Source organism: Python bivittatus, unplaced genomic scaffold (assembly GCF_059951505.1).
Source record: "Python bivittatus isolate LINGU-HERP-01145 unplaced genomic scaffold, Pbiv_v1 ctg000200_np1212, whole genome shotgun sequence".
Classification (NCBI taxonomy): Eukaryota; Metazoa; Chordata; class Lepidosauria; order Squamata; family Pythonidae; genus Python; species Python bivittatus.
This window is the reverse complement of record NW_028277040.1, coordinates 14,738,686-14,760,666: the sequence shown is the minus strand read 5'-3', so window position 1 is coordinate 14,760,666 and position 21,981 is coordinate 14,738,686. Positions and strand designations below refer to the sequence as shown.

The window sequence follows — 21,981 nt, the reverse complement described above, 5'->3', positions numbered from 1 at the left end:
AGAGTCAGCAGTAGTATTTGTGAGAATGATTTGTGTGTCTGGGTAGATCGCAGATTAAGTATGAGTCAGCAGTGTGCTGCAGCTCCTAAAGGAACCAATGCAATCTTGGGCTGAATCCACAGAGGTATAATGTTGAGAACATGGGAAGTGATAAGGGACTGCTTATCTTCAATCGTTTATGCCCATCTGGTAAGATCAAGCAGGATGGGTACATGACAGGTCCCATCTATTAAATAATGTCATCATACAGGACCTGGGAGAGACATCTATTTCATTGCTGCACCTGCCTTCTGGAACATTCCCCCCCTCCTCCATCATAAGGTCCCACCCTTATGATGTTCCATAATTTACTCAAAACCTGGTCGTTCTCCTAGGCCTTAGGTTAAAGGGATTGTCTAACCCCTTCTACTTACTTTAGCTTTGTTTAATTTAAAATTACCCTCTAAATTTAAATAAATAAATAAACAAGCAGAAGTCATTACAAATTTTGGAATGAAGTTTAATGAGGTTTGGGTATTGTAACAGAATCTTGAAGGCCTTTCAAAGCCCCACTCTATTTCAACTAACACAATCAAGGAGTTGTTGTTTTGAATGTCTTTCTTATGTTTTCTACTTGCTACCTCCCCAGCACTCAAATATCATTCCTGTAATGGCTCAGCATTCTCTTCCCCCTTCTCTGAGTCACAACTCCCTACAAATACCTATCCTCAAGTCTTCTTTCAGGTTCTCTCCCTTTTTCATGCACAACCATTTAGCATGCTTTATTTCATTCCCTCCTGGGTACAAAGATTAGTTCTTCCTTCCCCAGTTAAACACAAGTTTAATTAAAAACAGTGATTTGATAGAAAGAAAAAAAGTTTTTATACATCTGAAGACATTAACACATGTTAAAAAGAAATGTAACATTATGGTATGGTCTCCTACATTATGTATTTATATAAGATAATTAAAAAGCAGTATTTAATTTGACAATTCTTAGATATTATTATAAAGGGCTAAAATAAATTCAAAACTGTGTGCTAAATATAGAAGTTGGTACTTCATATTTACAGAAGATAATATAAAAAGAAGGAATCTCTGATATATTATTTGAAAAAGCTCAGGAAGCAATGAGTTTAAAAATCTGCAGTAAAATATATAACTATCAGGGCTATGAAGAGATCTATAGTCAAAAGACAAGGCAGTCACTCAATCCTGACCAAAGGGTGCTCTAAGGAGCCTCTGAAGGTGCTACTTGTGCACCCCTTTGCTCTGATTCACAATGATCTGTTTGAATCCAGATCTTTGCACAGCCATACTAAAGCATGTATTTACTTAAAGCTTTGCTTTTTAAAATTAAGTGGAAATATAAATGAAATTGAAGTCTTGTTTAACAGGTTGCTTAGCAACTGTTGTGACTTGTAAGGTACTTTTTAGATCATTTGTTTCTTCTAGTATATTTTTGCTACAAGAACATCGTCCTCCTTATTTTCAAGTTTTTATTACATTTGCAATAAGCTGACGTGACATTCCTTTGCAGACACGAGGGCTAAAATTCCTTTTCTAAAAGTCTAGATTCTAGAGTGGTGTTCCTCAACCTTGGCAGCTTGAAGATGTGTGGACTTCAACTCCCAGAATTCCCCAGCCAGCTATGGTGGCTAGGGAATTCTGGGAGTTGAAGCCCACATATCTTCAAGCTGTCAAGGTTGAAGAACTTTGTTCTAGAGTACCTAATGATTCAAAGAATTATTCTAAACTCTATTTATTATGACAATGACTAAATATGCCCAAAGGAGTCCATTGATATTCTATTGCCCAAGGGTCCATACAGCAAGGAATTGGTCTTCTGGCAAATTATTAATTTTTCAGTATCCTCAGTATGGAAATCTATATACCACTGGAGTCTGGAAAAGGTTTTATTAGAATTGTTGCTGGTTGACATTCCAAAAAGCCAGATCAGGTCAAGCAGAACCCCACACTGGGTTGGCCTGTACTTTTTGTATGTTTTTGCTTGAATTAATAACATTCCATGAAATTCACACCAGTGATTCCTGCAGGCAGGGTATGTCGTGTCTATTTCAAAATCCAGAAGTTCTCATTCAGAACTGGACCTCCTCATGGGAATAAAATAGAGTTGGTCTGCAGTCACAACGCTGTGTATTCAGCAAATTCTGTATGATGTACAAGTCACAGTGATTACTAGAATGGATTGGATAGTGTCAGATTAAGAAGATAAAGTGAGACTAGTTCCGGATCACAGCCTTTCATTCTGCAATTCTGTGTAATCATCATAGAAAAAAAAAAAAATCACAGCATTAATTTTACAGTAAAAAGTTTGGCTCCTGACTGGCAAACCCTCAAGGGAATGGAGAGACTTAAAGTCTACTGTATAAAACCTTGATAAATAACTTGTACGCACAATGTTAAATAAGGTGGGTAATATAAGGATAGTCAATGTCTTAAAATGAAACAGTTTCAGAGTGTTTAATTATATAGTACTTAAATCCTTTCAATAACAATTTCCCCATCCACCAGCTTCACTACTTGTTTCTTTCTTTTCCGGCGTATTCTCATGACACCTTTTTGTCCTTTCTTTGGAATGAAACCTGGGGAAAAAAAAGAAAAGGACAAAATGTATTAAACGACAGGCCATAATCTTCTCTTTTTTTCTCCACCTCTATTTCCCTCCTCTCCTTTTGTTGTTTCCCTTTTGTCTAATTATACATTACAAACTCCTTAAAGTGGGACTTGTTATAGATTTAAAAAAAAAAACTGTCACGATTTACGACTGACAATATACAGCAATTGTTCAGGTAGCTGAAAGTATTATGACAGAGATTTTGATGCCTATGGTGTACCTACACACTTCTCTTTCTTTAGAACAAATAAAATATTAACAGTCCAAAAGCCTGTTTATCAATGGCAAAGACATACTCTTCTTGGAGGGGGGCAGAAAGTGGGCCTTCTCTGTCATGGCACTTGCCCTCTGGAACAGTATTCCCCCTGAGATTTGTATAATCCCCACCCTGACCTTAATTAAACAAGCTCTCAAGACCTGGCTATTCCCCCAAGCTTTGGGTCAGAGTGGGTGACAGAGATTCATTTAAAGAATCTCCAAATTCTTCTTTTAGGTTTCATAGATTCATATTTTTTTATTTTATTTTTTAATCTTCCCAGAATCATTAAAGATTGGAGTGGCCTATACACTGAATGAATGAATGAATGAATGAATGAATGAATGAATGAATGAATGAATGAATGAATGGAGGGAGGGAGGGAGGGAGGGAAAGACAGACAGACAGACAGACAGACAGACAGACAGACTGGTATCAAAAACACAAGGAGATAGTTCTCTTTGGAATCATCTCCAGCCCTCTGGAAAAAAAAAAGTTATATCTATCTCTAACCAGGAGTACCTCCAGATGATTTATTACATTTGTATCCCACTGTTCCTCTATGGAAGTCAGTGCCATCATACAAGTCCCCCCTCCCACTTCCCAAACCTTAGGTATATTCGGTAGTCTGACAAAATTAGTGTGAACTAGGTTAGTTGGAATTAGACTTGATTATATAAGCAGAATATCAGGCTTCTCCACATTCCACATATGTGGAATTCAGAAGATGCTTCAAAACAGAACAGGGAAAGGGGCCTGTAGCCCTCCTGAGTGTGTTGAAGTACAACTCCTAGGAGCCTTAGCCAGCACTGCTGATAGGGAGGGAAGTTTAAAGTTGAGATTCAGCAACATCTGAAGAGGCTTTCAGCCTCATTAGATTCATGAAGCATACTGATTGGTTGCTATTGCAAACCTGAAAGGTTTGTGTGTTGCACTCCAACTCCTATCAGGAGAAAGCCTGGGTCTTTCCTATTCTGCTTTGCCAATGGCTGCCTTTAGGGCTTCCAAAACACGTTTTGTAGGTGCTTGTTTAAGATGAATAACAGGACAAATTTGATTGACTTGTGTACTCAGTAGTAATATTTTTCTTTAGGGGAGAATATTTCAATCCAAGCATTGCAAAGCCTTGTGGTTGTACCTTTCTTACACATCTGCAAACATGACTTCCTAGAGGTAAAGTTATTTTCATTTCCACCACATCCAGTGTAGCTGAATGGACGGCACCTTCCAGTAGTGAGGCTGTAGAAGAACCTTTTCTCATTTGCTTTGCAAAGACCTCTGTCCACAGGCATCACACAAAGAGAAGGGAGCCGGGATAACTCTAGACACAGTAAGTGAGAAAACATGGTTAGAAATCTTGGATTCTGCAGTTGTATTTTTGGTTCTATAATAAATGTACATTTCTCCAATATCGCACTGCAGTTCTCAGAACTTAAAATGCGAGTGTCTGTCGTGTGTTATTGGGGAGGTTCTTTAAGTCAAAGGAAAGCATCAAAATTGAATGTAATTATGTATAAAAGCATGAAACTGTGAAATACACATACTTAATATATTGCTTATATAATATAAATAGGCTATTTTTAAAAAAGTGTAAAAAAGGAAACAAAATCCATAGATATGAATATGAGAGAATAATAAAATAAATCATGAAAAAGAATTGAATCTCTATGATAAAATTACAGATATTGTATCCCAATTTATCTCTGGGGGACATGGGCAGCATATAAATTTAATAAATAAATAAATAATCCCAATCTCATGCTCTCCAAATGTGTTTGACCAGCACCCCCTTCCCCACCCAAGAAGGCCAATGGATGTGAAGGCTGTGGATGATGGGAATTTGCAATCTAATGTGCCTAGAGTGCCAGTTTGGGAAAAGCTGTGCTGTACTAATAAATGAATGCTCTAAGATAGACCAGTTAAACTTAGCACTTGACTGAATGTGTTCTAAACATGTTATGCTTCTAGCCATTGATCCAATATGGTATACGGTTTCTAGATTTAAACAAACTCAACAGTAGTTATTTTTTTCCAATACTGTATATCATTGAAAGCACTATGAAGTTGTATTTAAGCATCACATTCCATCATTTACAAGGTCACTCCTTTCATAGGCATCCTGTTTTGCACAAAATGCATTCTAGCAACTAAAATTGTTCTCTAAAAGCTTGATGTTTTGAGAAATTACAAGAAGCCATGGCATTCAACAGTTCTGAAATGTGGCCAGCTTAGTAGAATGCTATCTGTTTGACCACAAGGAAGGAAGACTTCAAAACAGCATATTTGCTTGGGAGAGATAATCATAGAAGAAAATAGGTAACACAGACACATACATGATATCAGAAGCTTTTAGAAGCTGCATTGCAGCTCTGACTTGAAGATCAGGGAGAGCTGGATAAAGTGACCCCACAGTACTAGAAGATGCACTGGCCGGTGAAGCTGGTAGTCATTTTAATTTCTTATTATATTGCTGCAAACTGATATTCCATTAGGGTATTATAAAAATATATATGGAAGCTGGGGCAACTGCCAGGGTCCAATTATATGTTATGTTAGCTGTGGTTAGCAACAATCCCAGCAAGTGTCAGGTTTCTGGAGCCACCAAAGGATCCCAGGTTCTGACATTGGCCATGTCATATTATGCAAAGACTATAATATTTCTGCTGAAAGATAATTATACTTTGGTTGTGCCTGGAAACAAAACCAAAATGCTGTTTATGAGGCATTTTCCAGCTGGACTCATAGTCGTTTCCATCATGAGACCCCAGACACCTTCTTAGGTGTCCTCAAGCATGAAAACAAATCAACAAGCACAAATCAACAAAGAGATACAGTCCGCATGTCACTAAGCAGTAAAGAACGTTGTCCTTTGAAACAATCATAAAAGAGAAACAGCAATTAGTCCATTTTGAAAGCTGTAACTGATTCAGAGGAACTACTAACAGTGCAAAGATACCAGAGATTTGTCCAAAGAATGATTGGGAGAGGGGGGTTATGAAACTTAAGACAAAGCAAGGACTGGTCATCAGAGGCTTTAAGGGCCTAGATTTTCTAGGTGTGAAATAACAATACAGAAAGTACTATGGCATCAAAACCTGCCCAGGTCCATAGCCTGAAAAAAAAAAAAAGTAATAAAAACCTGAAGCTTAAATTATTTTATAAAACCCAGTAAAATCTTAGGTTATAAAAGATGCGCATGCTCCAAGGTTACAGAAAAAACAGTCGAAACATGGAAAATATTGACTTGCCTGTAAGATGCCAGGAAACAAATCTCCCCCTCAGTTAGTTTTAGATTCAAACTAAACATAGCAAATACGTCTTTTCCTTTAACAGAAAATCATGGATTCACGTTGTGATCCTGAGGAGGTCCTTTCCTATGAAATTATTGCAACAAGCCTTTCCCTGGTCAAATGCTCTTTGCACTGAACAAGCAGGATTTTTGATTTAATCTCACTTCTATTTTATCTCAGTGGTTGACTTAAGGGATTTTGATATCAAGAGAAAGTGAACTAGGGACTTAATTCTACACTGGGCAAGCAGCATTGTGTGTGCAGCTATGAACACGATGGCCCCTTCCTCCAGCAGAGCCTTCTCCTAGGACATCAGGAGAATGTGTTTCTTAGTCCCTAGCTTGCATTTTGAATTGATTCTTTTGCCCCCTGAGTGAAGAGACCAAAGAGAATAAAACCAAATGGAGACATGCGCGCGCGCACACACACACACACAGAGCATGAAGCCAAAGAAAGTAGATTAGGTAGATGAAATTATGTGCATAAGGCTTTCTTATATATGAACATCTATAAAGAGAAATAATGGGAACGTTGTCTATTGCCGTTTGACGATTTGAAGAAGGCACAAGGACAGTCGCAGCACTATGATTGAAGCCCTGACTCTTTGTATATGCGTGTGACATCAGCACACACAAAAAGGGGTAAAGTTTCAATCACACTGTTGTGACCACCATCTTCATTTTTTTGACTTCCTCCCCATGGAGGCTGATGCACCCTCTGCTATCCAGGACACTTTTTCAAAATTTCAAATATGTTTCTCTCTCTCTCATTCTATATATATATATATATATATATATATATATATATATATATATATATATATATATACATACATACACACACACATATACATATACATATATACATGTGTGTGTGTGTGCACGCATGCATGTGTGTGTCTATATTTCAGAGTCCTGGTATAAGGGTTATGACAGCTCATTATGAAACACTAGTATGCCATGAAAATATGCAATTAACAATTAACACAGCAGTGATGAATCAATGATATTATTTACCTACCCCAAAGAATACTTGATGGCTGGCTGTTTTGTCAAGGAATGAGACTGCAGGAGTCAGTTGATTCAGAAACTATAGTAGTTCAGCAGACTATCTGGGCTCAGAGATCCCAGCAACCTTTCAGGCCTTGCTAAGGCCATTTAAAAACAATTCATAAACTTAGGGCGTCTTCAAATCTCAACCATTAGAGTGAAATTTTATCTAGCTCTTTTCTATATACATCTGAGTTCATCTCTTGCTTTTGCCACTTGCCAAGAGGACTGCTGTGTGGAAGCAAAAAAGGGCAAATTAAATTGTTTCCATTGGCCCTTGCAAGTTGACACTGTATCCAGTTTCTTGGTCAGGTGAGGCATTCAGAGGAAGATACCTGTGTGTGTGTCTCTGTGTGTATGTATATATCTGACTAGTGTAATGTGATCTTGCCAGGAGATTGTAATTGCATCTGACTCTTCCTCACTGTGGCCCTATAGGAGCATCAAGATTTTTTTACAGATACCATGTTTTCCCACTGATATGTACCCTTGACTGAGTAGATTAAATTTTTGAACGGATTCCTTCAAATTCAACAGCAGATCCTTGCCTAAGCAAGGGAGAATGTTTAACAGAGATGTAAAAACATGAGGTGTGTTTAACTGCTCAATAAGGGCAAAACAAGACTAAAAAAAAAAGTACTGTCAGTTACTCTTAAACAGCTTTGATGTTTTATTTATTTATTTACTCAGAACATTTCTGTACCACCCTTCATCCTGTTTGGATTTTGGGTGATCAGGAGCTGCTTTCCTCCCTCCCGTTACTGAATTAGGTGATTATAGCTCAAGCAAGTTCTATGCTTCGTGATGAATGAAGCCAGGATGCAGAAAACCACATAGCACTTTCCCATCATAGGCAGTCCCAAAGTTCATTAAGGAGATCTCACTGGACTTCTCCTACATGCATTCCACATTTCTAGCCAGCATGCATAATCCAGAAACTATCAGCCAGTTCCCAGAAGCACATCTGAATGCAAGTGCAGATGGCCAGCAGAAAAATATAGCAACCGTGATCAGTCTTTTTCCAGCTGTTCCTTTCTCCCTGCCGTACAACTGTGGATCATAAAAACGAAAAGCCTCAATCTCCAGCATGGTGTATACCCGCGGAAAAACAGTGTCAGTATGTCTTTCAAAGCTAGCTTTCAGGTAAGAAATCAGTAAAGATAACAACAACAAAAACAAAAGGGATTTATTTCTGCTTCTAACAATTCCTTCAGAAATGTGAATTACTATTTATTATTTATTTTCTGTTATTTATATACCCCAGTCTCCAGACTCTGGGAGGTATGCAGGACAGTTAGGAAACAATTAAAAACAAGAACATAAATGAAAACTATGATTTCATTTATTAATGAGGATTTTATATTCTATATTTTTGTTTTTGGCTTCTCCAGACTCCTCCATTTTTCCACAGTGACGTTTGGGGGGAGATTCTTTGATCTAAACGCAAGGGGCATACTCCTGATGTGAGCCTAGAAGTCCCATTGAATTCTTAAGACAAAAAGCAATAAGATATGAATCCAGCACATTCAGAAGTAATAATCCATTGTTGTCCAAACTTGGCCACTTTAAAATGAGTGGACTTCAACTTTCAGAATTCTGGGAGTTGAAGTCCACTCATCTTAAAGTGGCCAAGTTTGGACAACACTGGAATAATCAGTCAGACCACATGCTAGGAGCTAGTGTGTATCGTGCGACTATTCACATGCTGCAATGACATGTTAGAAATTTGAGATCTCCTTGGTAAACTAGAGTTGTGCAGCAGCGCAGTCAAGCAGAAATTCCCAGCCACTTCTGCCATTTCTACTGAGGAATAGTTAGCAGGGCTGTGAGTGTTTTTGGCTGTTACCAGTCAGAATAAATAATATGGTATGTGCTATGTGGCCCAATGTCCTGGCACTGGTTAAGGAAGCTTCGTATGTTCATATGCTACGCTTCCTTCGCATTTCAGTATTATGTATGAGAGTAATAAAGAGGGAGTGACATTATGAACTTTGCCATCTTTCAGTAGAATAACAGAATGCACAGAGTAGTAGCTGCCCCGTGGATGTGCAGAGTAAGGCCACTAGAACAAATTTTCTAATAGGCCATCCATGCCATGTATGAGTCTCATCACAATCTCATTTTCTAAACTGGAGACCCAGTGGGCATTGTATAAGAGTAAATACTACAAATGATTCTAAAAAGAGTGGGCAGTCACTGGGGGATGACCATAATCCTTTTGATGTATTCATGATAAGAATAGTCATTTAATTTAGTATGCTTGATTTTCAAGCCAGACACGCTAGAAGAGTTTTTTAAGCAGAGTAATTCCAAAAGAGGATCAAATTCCCACATTGCTGCAACTTGCCTTTCTTTCTCCCTACATCACCAAGATGCATCAATAAATAACAACAACAACAAATTACTGCAAAGCTGAAAGTACCACCTTCTCAGCCAAATCATCTCCATTAGCTGAGGGTGGAGTGAATTGCTTTTCTTATCTTCATAGCAGGAGGTTTCCTTTAGTATGAACGAGAACAGCAGATTCCCCCCCCCCTTTCTTTCTGTCTTTAAATATTGTGTTTCTGATGTTAGACCTACTCATCTCAAGAGTCACTCTGACATTAAAAGCAGGAGACCAGCTCTCTTCAGGCATTTTGAGAAGGAGAATCTTCACTGAAGCCCCACCCACACCACTGAGATGTCATCTTTCTCTGCAGACATTTGTGCATTCAGCTTCCAGGTAAGCCAGGACTTTCTGATAAGGCTGAACATGCAGATGTCTACAAGAAGCCATCATCATTTCAGTGATGTCAGTAAGAAGCAAGGCTCAACCACAGTGCTCCCAAATTGCATAGTCTGGTTCTCATAAAGCCTGAATGTCACAACATAGCTTGCTTCCAGCTTCCTCACTGAGGGAAAAACTGGCTGTGGGACAACCACACATAATACACATTGTACATGCACATCAACCAGATTTGCAAAGTGTTTGAGCAGTTCATTCATGTTTTTTTAAAGGCAGATGTGCAGATGATGGGGTAGAGAGGAAAGAAAAAGATGGAGGAATCAGTCACCAAGCTTTGCTTGAACCCTCTTCAGGATCATGACAGGCAAACAAGAAACATGGCAGGGAAAAATTCAGATGAGAATTGTAGAGTGAGCCTGATCCTTATTCACGAATAAGCTATTAATACATACCTTGCTTAATAAGTGGAGCACTATTATTATTCATAGTGCTAAAAACTTGATGGTCGTCATCTGTTTGCAGTGAATTGGTTGAGGAGACTGAAAGAAAAGAAAGTCTGATTAAATAGGTTTTGAAAATGGTATATAGGAACAGAGAAAATAATGACTAACATTTGTTTAATATACCAAGGTTGCAGTTATTGAAACCCTCTTTTCACTTGAACTTAAAAGATGCAATTTTTGCTTCATTTACATTTGTTTACATTAAACTGAAACAGGAGTTTATTCCCACCTTCTGTTCTGCACCATACTGCCTTGCTAATGCATTGTTTATGCAGTTCTTTCAGTGAAGACTTCATGACTCCTCATCTCCTTTACTTTTTCTCCCCAATTATGAAGGCATGTGACAGCAACCACAAATGCATGCAAACTGCAAATGTGTGTTCAGAGGGCGAGGCACAGAACTGTTGCTTGAATTTCTGTGGCAGCTGAGCAGACCCTACCATTCCCACACGCTTTGAATTCTACAAATTCCAAGTCCCATCAGCCGCAGGTAATACAGCCAATGAGAGCTGATGACATGTGTTTCCAAAAAGATTTGGAAGGCCAGAGTCTGTCCCCTCCTGCCTTACACCAACAGGCATGGAGAGACACAGTTAAGTACCAAGAAACAACTCCACTTACCCCGGTCATGGCAGGTATCTTGGCATTCTTGCAAAGATTTAAAGTTGTTTTGGTTTCCCAGGCAACCACCATATTGGAATTTTTCACATTGCTGTGACTCTTTGTTGTAGAAATACCTGGAAATTAATCCTCGGCAGACACCAGGGTCATTTTCCAAAAGGCAGAAGGAAGGCTTTTCTGTGAATTAGGATTGTTTCAGAGAGGAAAATTATGTCATTTTTTCCACCGTTACTGTTATTGATCCCTCTTAACTGCACAAGGAAATCATTTAGTCCTAACTCAAGTTAAATGCTACTCAGCCCCATTGACCTCAGTGGGAAAGATTTAGGAAATCGTTCAACACTCTAGTTTTATAGGTGGTAAAGATATCCAGAATGTGAAACATAATGTGATTGTAGCATATTAATCCATAGCAGCTGGCTAGGACTTGCTATACTCTGCTTAAGTTTGCAAATAGTATGGTTGGTTCAATTTCCTGGATAGACGTAACTGAGATGGAATGTGGTGAGTTTCACAGGCCTGGTTTATTCTGATATTTTTAGCCACAGTGAGGCAATAGCTCTCAAGAGAGTGATAAACCTTTGATGTTGCCATAATATTTAATATTTAATTTCAGAGTCCAGATGGCCCCAATTTTTCATAGAAGTAAGCAAAGACAGAAAATGTCTCTCACAAAAACATGAGATTTGTATGTTTTTCTTTCTTCCTTATACTCAGTTTTCAAGTTTAAACTCAGCTACATTTACAGAGTCTTCAAATGTATGCTACAAAAATAACTCACCACAAACTGCTCAGAGTAAGTAAGAACAGCTGATATAACTTTTAATACAGCTGGAAAATGGACAATACTTTGAGAATCATGGTCCAAAAGATAGCATAATGATAACTGGGCCAAATTTATCAATCAACGATCAGGCGTCTTATTCTGTTACTTATTGACTAAATTTATATCCTGCCTTTCCTTCAGGAGCAAAAGATGGCATACATACATACCATTCCCTCGTCCTATTTTTCACTCTAACAACAATCCTGTGAATCAGGTTGGGCTGAGAGAATAACTGGTCCAAAGTCACCCAATGATCTACCGTAGCTGGCGGTAGATCTGAACCTGGGTCTCCCCACTTCTAATCCAACAGTTTAAGCACTACACCCATGTTACTCTAATTACAGTGTTGAGCTGAAATGTTCTCCATCACTTCATCTTAATCTCAGACTTTGAAATTGTGGGGCATTTTGGTGATGTGAGAAGACACTAGTCCATTTAAGGATGAGCCAAACTTATTGTTAGTGGCATTCAGATGTCTTCATACTGCTTGATCCCTTCCCTTTGACTCATATCTCCAAAGAAAGAATGGATAGTATTGTCCTCTCTTAGCTTTGGTTCCAGAAATCAGTGTCTGAAATGAAATCAGCTTTAATGCAATGTTTCCAAAACTTTTTAAAAAATTAAAAAGCACCTAACTGGGATCACAGTGGACATTGCCAACAAGGTCAAGAAACAAGTTATGATAACAATAAAGTGATGGTGAGAGGGTGCAGTTTTGTGAAGCTCTTTATCTTTCCTCTACTTCTGCCCTGCAACATACTGGTTCTAATTCTCATGCCACTGCTTTCATAGTGCTTTGATTGATTTCAATGGGCTTCAAATTAATGGTACTTTTATAATTAAGATATTCATGTGCTAGGTAAAGAAGGTAGCAACTTAAAACCAAATTAACTAAGGATAATTGAATTGATGTGATATGAATACTAATAATTTATCTTGGCAATTTTCATTTTTCATTTTTCATTCATTATTCATTTTTACAATAGAAATTTAATTGTAATACAATTATTTTACATTATACTGTACATTGTAAATGGTAAATTAAACAATTATTGTATTGCATTGTACTGTTGACATGAAGCCCACTGAAATCAATATCAAAGTTAAATGATGTAAACAAAAATGTACTTACTTCTTAAGTCCCTCTCCTTCTTACTGAAGAGAGAAGCATGAAAAATTATGCTAGTTATTGTTTGCTATGATAACTGCAAGAATCTTATAAGCTAATACAGGATTGAAACATTTGAATGAGGTCTGTACAGTAACTTAACCCAGCCACATTCCTGTTGGGAAATTAGTTCATAATACTAAGAGATAACAAAATACTATGATACAGAACAGTAAGTTACCATTATTATGTCTTGATCTCTTTCTCTTCTCTGGCACATCTGTAATTGAAGATTTAGAGATAGATTATGAGAGAAACATGTTGGGGAGGTTGGTTTTCCGTTTCTTCCTTTGCTTCCCAAAATCTTCACATAATGGTTACTCAAAAAAAAAAAAAAAAAGCAGATTTGCTTTGTCACTGCTGATCTATATAGGGTCCCTTTTCTTTCAAAGATATCAAAAGTGAAGCTGCTAAGCCATTAGTGACACTGTTGGACGGTGCATGCATTTCTCTGAATACATTAATATACTTTAATATACTAGTACCAAGAATTAAAAAATCAGAATAAAAATCAGCAAAGACGCCGGGGACAATAAGTCACAAATCACGTATCAATGGCCCGTGCAAGATCCTGGTCCAGTACCAGAGGGAAAAACCAGGTCTTCAGGACCTTTCTAAAGGCCAGGGGGATCAGGGCCATCTGAATCTCAGTGTTGGCGGGGGGGAAATGTGTTCCACAGGACAGACACAGCAACAGAGAAGGCTTCCTGGGTTCTATAAAATAACACTCTTTAATAGATGGGACTTGGAACATGCCAACTCAGTCCAGTCTGGTTGGGCAGGCAGAGATAATTGGAGATAGTCCCACAAACTGTGTTGAAAATGATGAAGGCTGATACAAGAAATGCTGTAGATGAGGCATCTAAAGTAATTTCAGTAACTAGACAAGCAGTAGATAATTCCCAAAGTTCTGGTAATTAAACTAAACTAACTTGAGAGAGATTACAAGTTACACATGTTGTAGGACATATGAACATCTTACAAGCACAATTCTTTTGCAGATCTTATAAATGTGCACAGAGACACTTTTCAGATGCATTAGAAAACTCTACTATGACATCTTTTTCGGTTCCAAATTCAGAGTGACTCCATGCAGTTTTGTTTTTCCTGGGTATGATGTAGCCTTTCTTTTCATCCTGAGAGGAGTTTGAATTTTCATGAAGACTAAGGCTGAGGGGCATTACTTAAACTTTTTTCCCTGCAGGCTGGGATCTTAATGATTATTTCCCCATCTGATTTTTGTTACATCTGAATTAAAACTCAGCTTTTCCTTACACGGCATTTATGCACCATTAAACATGCACCTGGGGCCCTGGCTGGTTTATCTTCTCAAGGTCAGTATACAAATTCACAATGTTTATTACACTTGCCCACTATAGTGTGGAGCTGCTTTCACTAGCCTTGACTGAGCAAGTAAGATTGGTTTTTCTGGCAGAAAGATTTACTAAAAGTTGTACCTTGGGATTTTCTTAACCAGCCAACAATTTGATAGTTCTTTTCTCTGCTGGAGACTCTGGAATAATTAAATCCCTGCTGAGTTAATTTCTTGGTTATAAAGTATATTTCCCACCTGGACTTTTAGTGTATATTACCAAACCTGGATAACCACTGTTTATGATCTACTTATGTGTATAATGTTGGTACTGATTTGAAGTTTAAAACCTGAAACTTTATTGCACAGGGCATCAAATCTACATCTGATGGGAATCTGGGGTAAGCTGATAGATGCACATGACTTAATGCTCACTTTGCCTGGTGAAACTGAGATATGGAGCTTACTCATTCAAAACGCTGTCTCAAAGTTTTATATTTATCTTGGATTTGCTTTTAATTCCAAGAAGGACCATAGTTCAGTGGTACAACGATGCTCCACCTGCACATGACACCAGATTCAATTTGTGGCCTCTCCAGGGGTGGCTGTAATAACTAACTGACCCTTTGGGAAACTACAAGAATTGGGCCAGTTGGACCAACGATCTAACCTGGTGCAAGGCTGTTTCCTATATTCTTAGGTTTCTTAACACTACCCTAGAACAGATATGCAGCCTCCAATACGAAAGATTGAAAGATCCCTGGCCACCATTTCTGAATACATAGAGCAGGCTCAAGTATATCTACCTTACATCGTAACAATTCCTTTTAAAATAATGACATCATTCCTGTCTGTTTTGCACTTCTCTTTTGCAAAACTTAATAATCTCAAAGATACAAACTGACAATAACGGTAACTATTTTGGAATCTACTTTTTGAAGGAAATACTTTTGCTTTGACAGCACCCAGACACTTGAATTTCCTTCATTCCTCCCCTTTTGGAAAAGCAGGAAAATGTTTTGATTTCAATGTGCAGTCAATGTTTACTTGCATTTTTACCTCTTCTTGTGGATATTGATGGGGATGTTTGCTTGGGTCAAAAAAGTCAATATGGCTTCTGTGATTGTGCAATGCATGTAAAAAAGGGGCAGGGCTATATCCCAGCCACAATCATGATTTTTTTGATCCCTCCCCATGCAGACCCCTGGATATAGAAGTATATTGTATAAAAGTTAAGTGTTCTTCCTAGGAGGACACTGCTCAGTTGGAAAGGCAGTGCATAGTAGAACAAAAACAACAGAAATAATAATAAAATAAATGGCTTTTCTTCCTTTTTAATGAAGGAGCATAATTTTTTAAACCACATGCATATATTATATACCTGCATGCATATATGCAACCAACTTACTAAATGGAGAATGTAAAAACTTTCTCACTTCATCAAGATTCTACACTTGATCACAGATATCCCCCTCCCAATCATGAATATATTTGTAAAAATTCTGGAGGTACTCAGATAGTACATAGTATGACTACCTGATAAGTTGTCCTAAGAACTGGCTCTCATGTGAGACTTAAAAAGAAGTGTTTCTTTTGAAAAAGAAAGAATTGAAGCAAGGAATATACTGACCTTTTACGATACACTTTTCTTGACATTCCTCTAGGGTCAGAAAGTTGTTTTCATTGCCTTTGCATCCACCAAAGTTAAAGCTTTCACACCGGCGAGTTTGAATGTCAAAATAATAGCGGGGGTGCAGAGCCTTGCAGGGACCGGAATCAGCTTTCAAGGCACAGATCGACATGCCTAGTTTGAGCGGGGGCAAACTGAGACCTGGAAGAAGGTAAATAACAGTGTTCCATGTATATCCTGAAAGAAATTGAATAGTATAACAACCAAATACATATTGGAAAGGGTCTGAGCATCATGTATTGCATATTCAGTTCTGCTGCCAGGAGGTAGAATGGGAATATCTGTAAAATGTTCCTGCTTGGCCCAACACTGCATTTCAGCAGAATCTTCCTATTCCATATGTATGCGTGTGTGTGCACACGGGCACATGCGTGCACCTTCAAGTCAGTGTTCACTGCCTGGACTAATCCCTGCAGTTTTCTTGGTTTGCCCTTGCCTTCTTCCAGGAGCTAAAAGAGAGTGACTGACCCAAAGTGACCCAGTTGGCTTCATTTCTAAGGCAGGATTAGAAGTCTCCTAGTTTCTAGCCTGGTGCCTTAATGACTACATCAAACTGGCTCTCATTTTACATGTATGGAGTATCATTATGCTCTAAAATGACAAATGAGTTTGTGTGACCACCCCAGGAATAAAATTAATAATGTTACTGCAGTTAGTGTTGGGCAAGAAGTCAATCACCTTAAATAATTAACTTTTAATCTATAAATCAAATAGGACCTTGCAACTTCATAAAGTAACACTTTTCTATTGGATGTAATTGAATCTAAAACCATATTTATTTAGCGGAAAGGAAGCGCTTGCTTAGTCTGGCATAGTTCCTGAAACCTGGGTTTTATTTATTCCTTGTTCCACATTTATTTTGGATTAGTATTTGCTCTTTACAGAAGCAGATGAAGAAAATTCTGACTTTCTGCCACTTTGCCCCCCCTCCCCCCAATTTGTAACCCCACTTATATTTGCTGTTGGGGATTACATATCCCATAGTTTGCAAAGCCCTGCATTAAGCTTATCCCATACGTAAATATATTGGTTGCTGGTTCCAATATAGTTTTTCAAGAGCACTGGAAAAATAAAGATCTCTTACCAAATACATCAATGGAATGAGGAAGATTCATTTGCCTAAAAGTGTTGGCTGTACACTGGAGGAGGATATGTAAGCTTGTCAAGACACAGGAAGAGCCTAAACCCTCTGGGCCTGGGTAGCAGATCAACTATTCCATTCTTCTTCTTATAACTTTCTCTAAATAAACTATTGCTTATACTATAAGCTTTCTTGTCAACTCAAGGATCATGTACCGCTTTCAACCTTGCTTAATTAAAAAAAAAACATTTAATTGCTTTCTTCTCCATGACAAGCATAATTACTATGTTTATTATTACATGATGTAATTATAAAAGGAAACAAGAATATCACTGGCCATGAGCAAACTTCTGAAAAGTAGGTTTACTGGTACAGTATTTTTCACTTGCAAGTTAGTGTGAGAAAGGCCTGTATGCTTGTATTATATATAGCATATATTATCTATATAGGTTTATATTATATTATTACTATGAAGTTCAATATTACTTTATTCCATTAGACAACATGACACTAATATATTTATATCTGTACATCCCTATACAGATGTAGAGCTTCATTTAATCAATTGAATATGTACATGTATTTATGAGACCTGAAGAAGCATAACTAACCTCTAGGGGGCAGCATCTCCCTAGAAATTACACATCAGAGCCATTAATTCCTCTGAAAGTTATGGAACTGAAGTGTCACACACACTGTTCATTTATTCATTTGTTTTGAAGATTGCAAATGATAAATTGCCACATCATAATATGATACAGATCTATATTTTAAAGAATGAGATAAGGCATAAACAGTGTTTGAAAGGTCCTGCTCTTTTAAAGGATATGTTTGAAGCATTTTTTCAGTCCCCCCAAACTGCTGGAAAGCCTTTTAGCACAAATGTAACACCTGGAAAGGATGCTCATGTGTGGACATCTGTGGATACAGATGTTTTAGGGTTTTTTCCTATGAGGTTTAAGAGCAAGAGATCTTCCCCACTTTTCAGAACTAAACTGCTCCCAAGTGGCTTTGTCCTCTACATATATAAGCAGCATTTTGCACCAGTGCTCAATATCCCTTCCCCTCCTGCAGCCAATGAATCAACTCACCAGTGGGGGAATGTAGACATGAGCCCCATCTGGCCCATGGGGGAAAGGTAAAAATGAGGCCAGGGAGATAGCAGTGAAGCACAATGGCCCTTGCCAGCTGGTGAAATGGGGAAACCCCAGGAGTCAGGCAGGGGAATAAGCCAGGACTTTCTGCCCAGGGGTGACTCTGCAAACCTAACATCAGTGTTTCTCCTGGAATAGGAACCAAGCTAGAATTTCATTGGCTAGGCTTCCCAATCCCCAAAGAAGATCCATGAAGCCACAGCTTCTGTCTGTCCTGCCAGAGCTGGCATACTCTGGGTCCCCTCTGTGAAACAATGTCATTTATTAGGAAACATACCTTCCGTGTTGTAGCACCTGAGATCCAGATGGTTCTGACCTGACCCCATCGGCCTGGCTTTTTCCACAGGCGGTGACGCCAGGATGTTAAAACAAGACATGCTTCTTAATGGGTTGCGTGAGGAGCCTCAATGATTTTTAATCTGGTGCTGCCTTACAGCTTTTATTATAGTAACATGTTCTGTAAGCCACCCCGAATTACTTGGTTAAGATGGGCAGCCGTATAAGTTTGCTAAATAAATATATCCTTACGCATGGATGACACTGAACTCAGATTGCCCTGCTCCCAGTGTGAGGCAGGGGCCTTGGTCAGGGCACTGCATATTTCAGGGTGAGACTAATCTGATCCTGGACGCAAGCCAAGCATTGCTGCTTTTGCCAAACAAGTTCCTCTTGACTTACTCCCCTGCCCTGGTGCCATCCTAGGACGCTCCCCCCGATTAATCTGCTGATTATTTTCTTCCCTGCAGTTTCTGTCATTTTAGATCATTCCTGTCTGGCCACAAGGATGGTTTTGATTGGAGCCACAAAATCAGGAAAAAGGCCAGGCCAGATTGGGACAGACCTAAAGCCTGGGCCTGCTTCATCTGTGCTTGCAATGCCTCCCTCTTCTCTTCTGCTCTGAGCAGGAAGGAAGATTGAGTATAAACTGCTTAGTATAAAGGATGCAACACACTTCAGTGCCCAAAAGAGAAGGATGGCAGGGAGAAGAAAGCCAGAGACAACGGGAGCTTAGTGATATCTATCATGTGTAATTGGGAAAGGGAGAGTCTTCTGCTTTAAAAATCTCAACAATTATTAAATGACATTAAAAACCTGAAAGTGCCGTCAAATCTGGGTTTGCTATATATTCCTGTGAAAATGTCTATGTGTGCATGTGGGTGTGGGCGGGGTGTGTGTGTTGCATCTGTTTTGCATATTGGGCCAGATTTGTGAATCAACTTTTTGTGGTTTACCACAGTTAACTTGGATTTGTCCCACATGGCAGTTATTATGCTCATGGTGAGCTTGACTGACATGGCAATGTCCTCGTACAAGACAGATTGGATGGGTTCCCATACATCTGAGGTGTGGGAACCAGCCCTGTCAGTCTGGCAAAGTCAATGATTTTACGTCATTATTACTGCAAAACATGCCTCATTTTTCTTAATCTCTCTAAGTGGAATCCAGAGGTACTTTTCTCTAATGGAAAACTCTTCTCTGTGCATCAAAAGGCTATTCCCAGTTCAGCAGAAAACCCAACCTGATGAACTATAATTAAAAAGAAATTCGTATATTCTCAAGAGTTTTTGTGGGCCTTTTAGGAATATATTGCATTTCCCACATTTAGTGTTTTTAATAGTTTAACACATTCCCCATTAAACTGTGGCATCGGAAGCTTCTGTTAGCTTTTACTAACGTAACAGTTTACACAGAAGGAAGAGAATTAATAGTCTTTTCATCCAAGGATTTGTTCTTTTATTTGGTTCTTGGCATACCTGGGCATCTTATTTTCCTTCTGCTTTGTGTCACCACCCCCAACTACTGTATCTTTAGGTAGTAAAAACTGTGAGTATGAAATAGAATTTTTCTTTAATTTCCTGGTGTATTTTTTGTTAAAGAATTCAGAAGTGTACCTCTATGGCACACTTAGGCAATATAGTGGAAAAAATACATCAAAACATTTGAGATTAATTTTACCATTCAATGGAAGTTGTCCCAATTCATCATCCAAAACTATTCATCATCCCAAACTACAAGTTTGTTGTTGCCCCAAGGCACAAATAGTATACCTTCTACTAGTCGCCATGGAAATGACAATAAATAAATAAATAAATAAATAGCCTTGTTTTTCCATTGTCTTGATCATTATTTATACACTGCATGAAGTGCAGCTGTCTTGGTTTCAATTTCAAGCATTAGAGCTAATCCTCAGCTTTTCCTTTTGGAATCAAAGGCTTCTAAACATATGGGAGATGCAAGAGGTCAACTTTTCCTTGGTAATAAAAATGTACCAGACTTGGACTTTTTCTTTCTAGTCGAGCAAATGTACTTGCTGAGTTGCAGAAATTCCAGAGGAGACAAACCACTGTCTCTCATACCCTGCTGGGTTTATACCAGCAGGATAGAAGTGAGGGAGGAACAGCATGTTTGAACTTTTCCCTCTATCCGTGACAGTTCTCCATCACTCACCCAACTGCATCCATTTCAACAAGAGGACAATATGTACATGCACACCTCTCCCAAGGAGGTTTCCACAGCAGCTGGGAGGCAGTAATAAGGTCAGACTTCTCTTGCAGTCCTTGGAGAAGAATACGTAACATATCCTGTGCTGCTTGGGAGGTCTCATCAGCAACCACAGGATTGCAGAACAAAAGGTTTGCAGTGAATGTGGCAGGAAGAAAGTGAAAGACCGAAAAAATTACGGGGGAGATGGACAAACGCAGACAATCTAAAAAAATAATGCCCTGGGAACAAAGTGGCCAGAAAGAACATTGGCTAACTGGAACTAAAATTGGTAGGTCAACCTCCCCATCCCACCAAAAAGTAGCTGTTGTCATTACTGCCTAGAATTTCTTAAAAAAAAGAAAAAAACAACCTGATCTTGAAAGGTGGAGCTGCCAAAATGGATGGTACTTAGACCTGTGATTACACGTTACACTATACCTGTTTCAATTCCCATTTGCATTTCTCTTAGTGCCCCCTTATGACTAATAGAAAGAGAAAAGGGGTTGCAAAGGTGAACAAAAGAGCAACACACAAACAAAAAGCAAAACAAGGCAATGGAAACAAATAGGCATATTTATATATTCATATGGGTTTGTTTATTTATACCCAGTGCCTTGGATACTAACTTGGTGCCCATAAACAGAAAGGTCCCTGCTACTCATGGATGGGCTGAAATCCAAGAGAGGATTCAACTGGTGAAAGACAGAGGAGACTTTTGCCCATTTGCCTCTTCCCTTGCTCCCATTCTTCCAGAATTACTTTCCAGAATGGAACAGGGGCATGCCAAGAGTTCTAGTGGAGGAGCAGTTGTGGAAGCCACACTCAGAACAACACTGATTCCAAGAAATCCAGAATACAGCCTATCCCTGTTGAATGTTCCTGCTGTTGAAATCAATGCCGTAACTTGCCCAGTAGGAACAGAATGACAGCTGTAATCTGGATCTAAACAATAAACTCATATCATTTCCCACAGTTTGGGGAGGTGGGGGGAAGGAAAATTTCATTCAATATTTTTCTGAGAAACTGAAAAGCTTTTTGGTTCCAGTTTCCCACCCGGTGCATTAAAACCTGATTCAGTTCTCTGAATAAGTATTTTTGGTTTTAAGTGGTATGGCAAGGATCAGACTCCAATATATAGGTATAGCAAGAACAAAGAACTGGGAACTAGCAAGGCATAAAATTAAATGTGATTTAATTTAAACTAA

The 21,981-nt window shown here is 38.6% G+C and overlaps 1 protein-coding gene across 6 annotated transcripts in view; it reads right to left on the bottom strand.

The window, feature by feature from the left end:
- Nucleotides 1–478: 478 nt before the first annotated feature.
- The window catches only part of TFPI (tissue factor pathway inhibitor), a 36,078-nt gene continuing 14,575 nt past the window's right edge, over nt 479–21,981 (bottom strand). For 5 of the 6 annotated variants that reach the window (XM_025163535.2, XM_025163536.2, XM_015887252.3 and 2 more), the window contains 6 exons: nt 15,998–16,198; nt 13,237–13,275; nt 11,062–11,238; nt 10,390–10,476; nt 4,012–4,194; nt 479–2,585 (listed from right to left, as the gene is read on the bottom strand). In XM_025163535.2, coding sequence (XP_025019303.1) covers nt 2,479–2,585; nt 4,012–4,194; nt 10,390–10,476; nt 11,062–11,238; nt 13,237–13,275; nt 15,998–16,198 — 794 coding nt within the window. In that variant the 3' untranslated portion in view covers nt 479–2,478. Of the gene's footprint in view, nt 2,586–4,011; nt 4,195–6,988; nt 8,263–10,389; nt 10,477–11,061; nt 11,239–13,236; nt 13,276–15,997; nt 16,199–21,981 lie in introns of those variants that run through there. The other variant, XM_007423412.4, reaches the window with a different exon arrangement.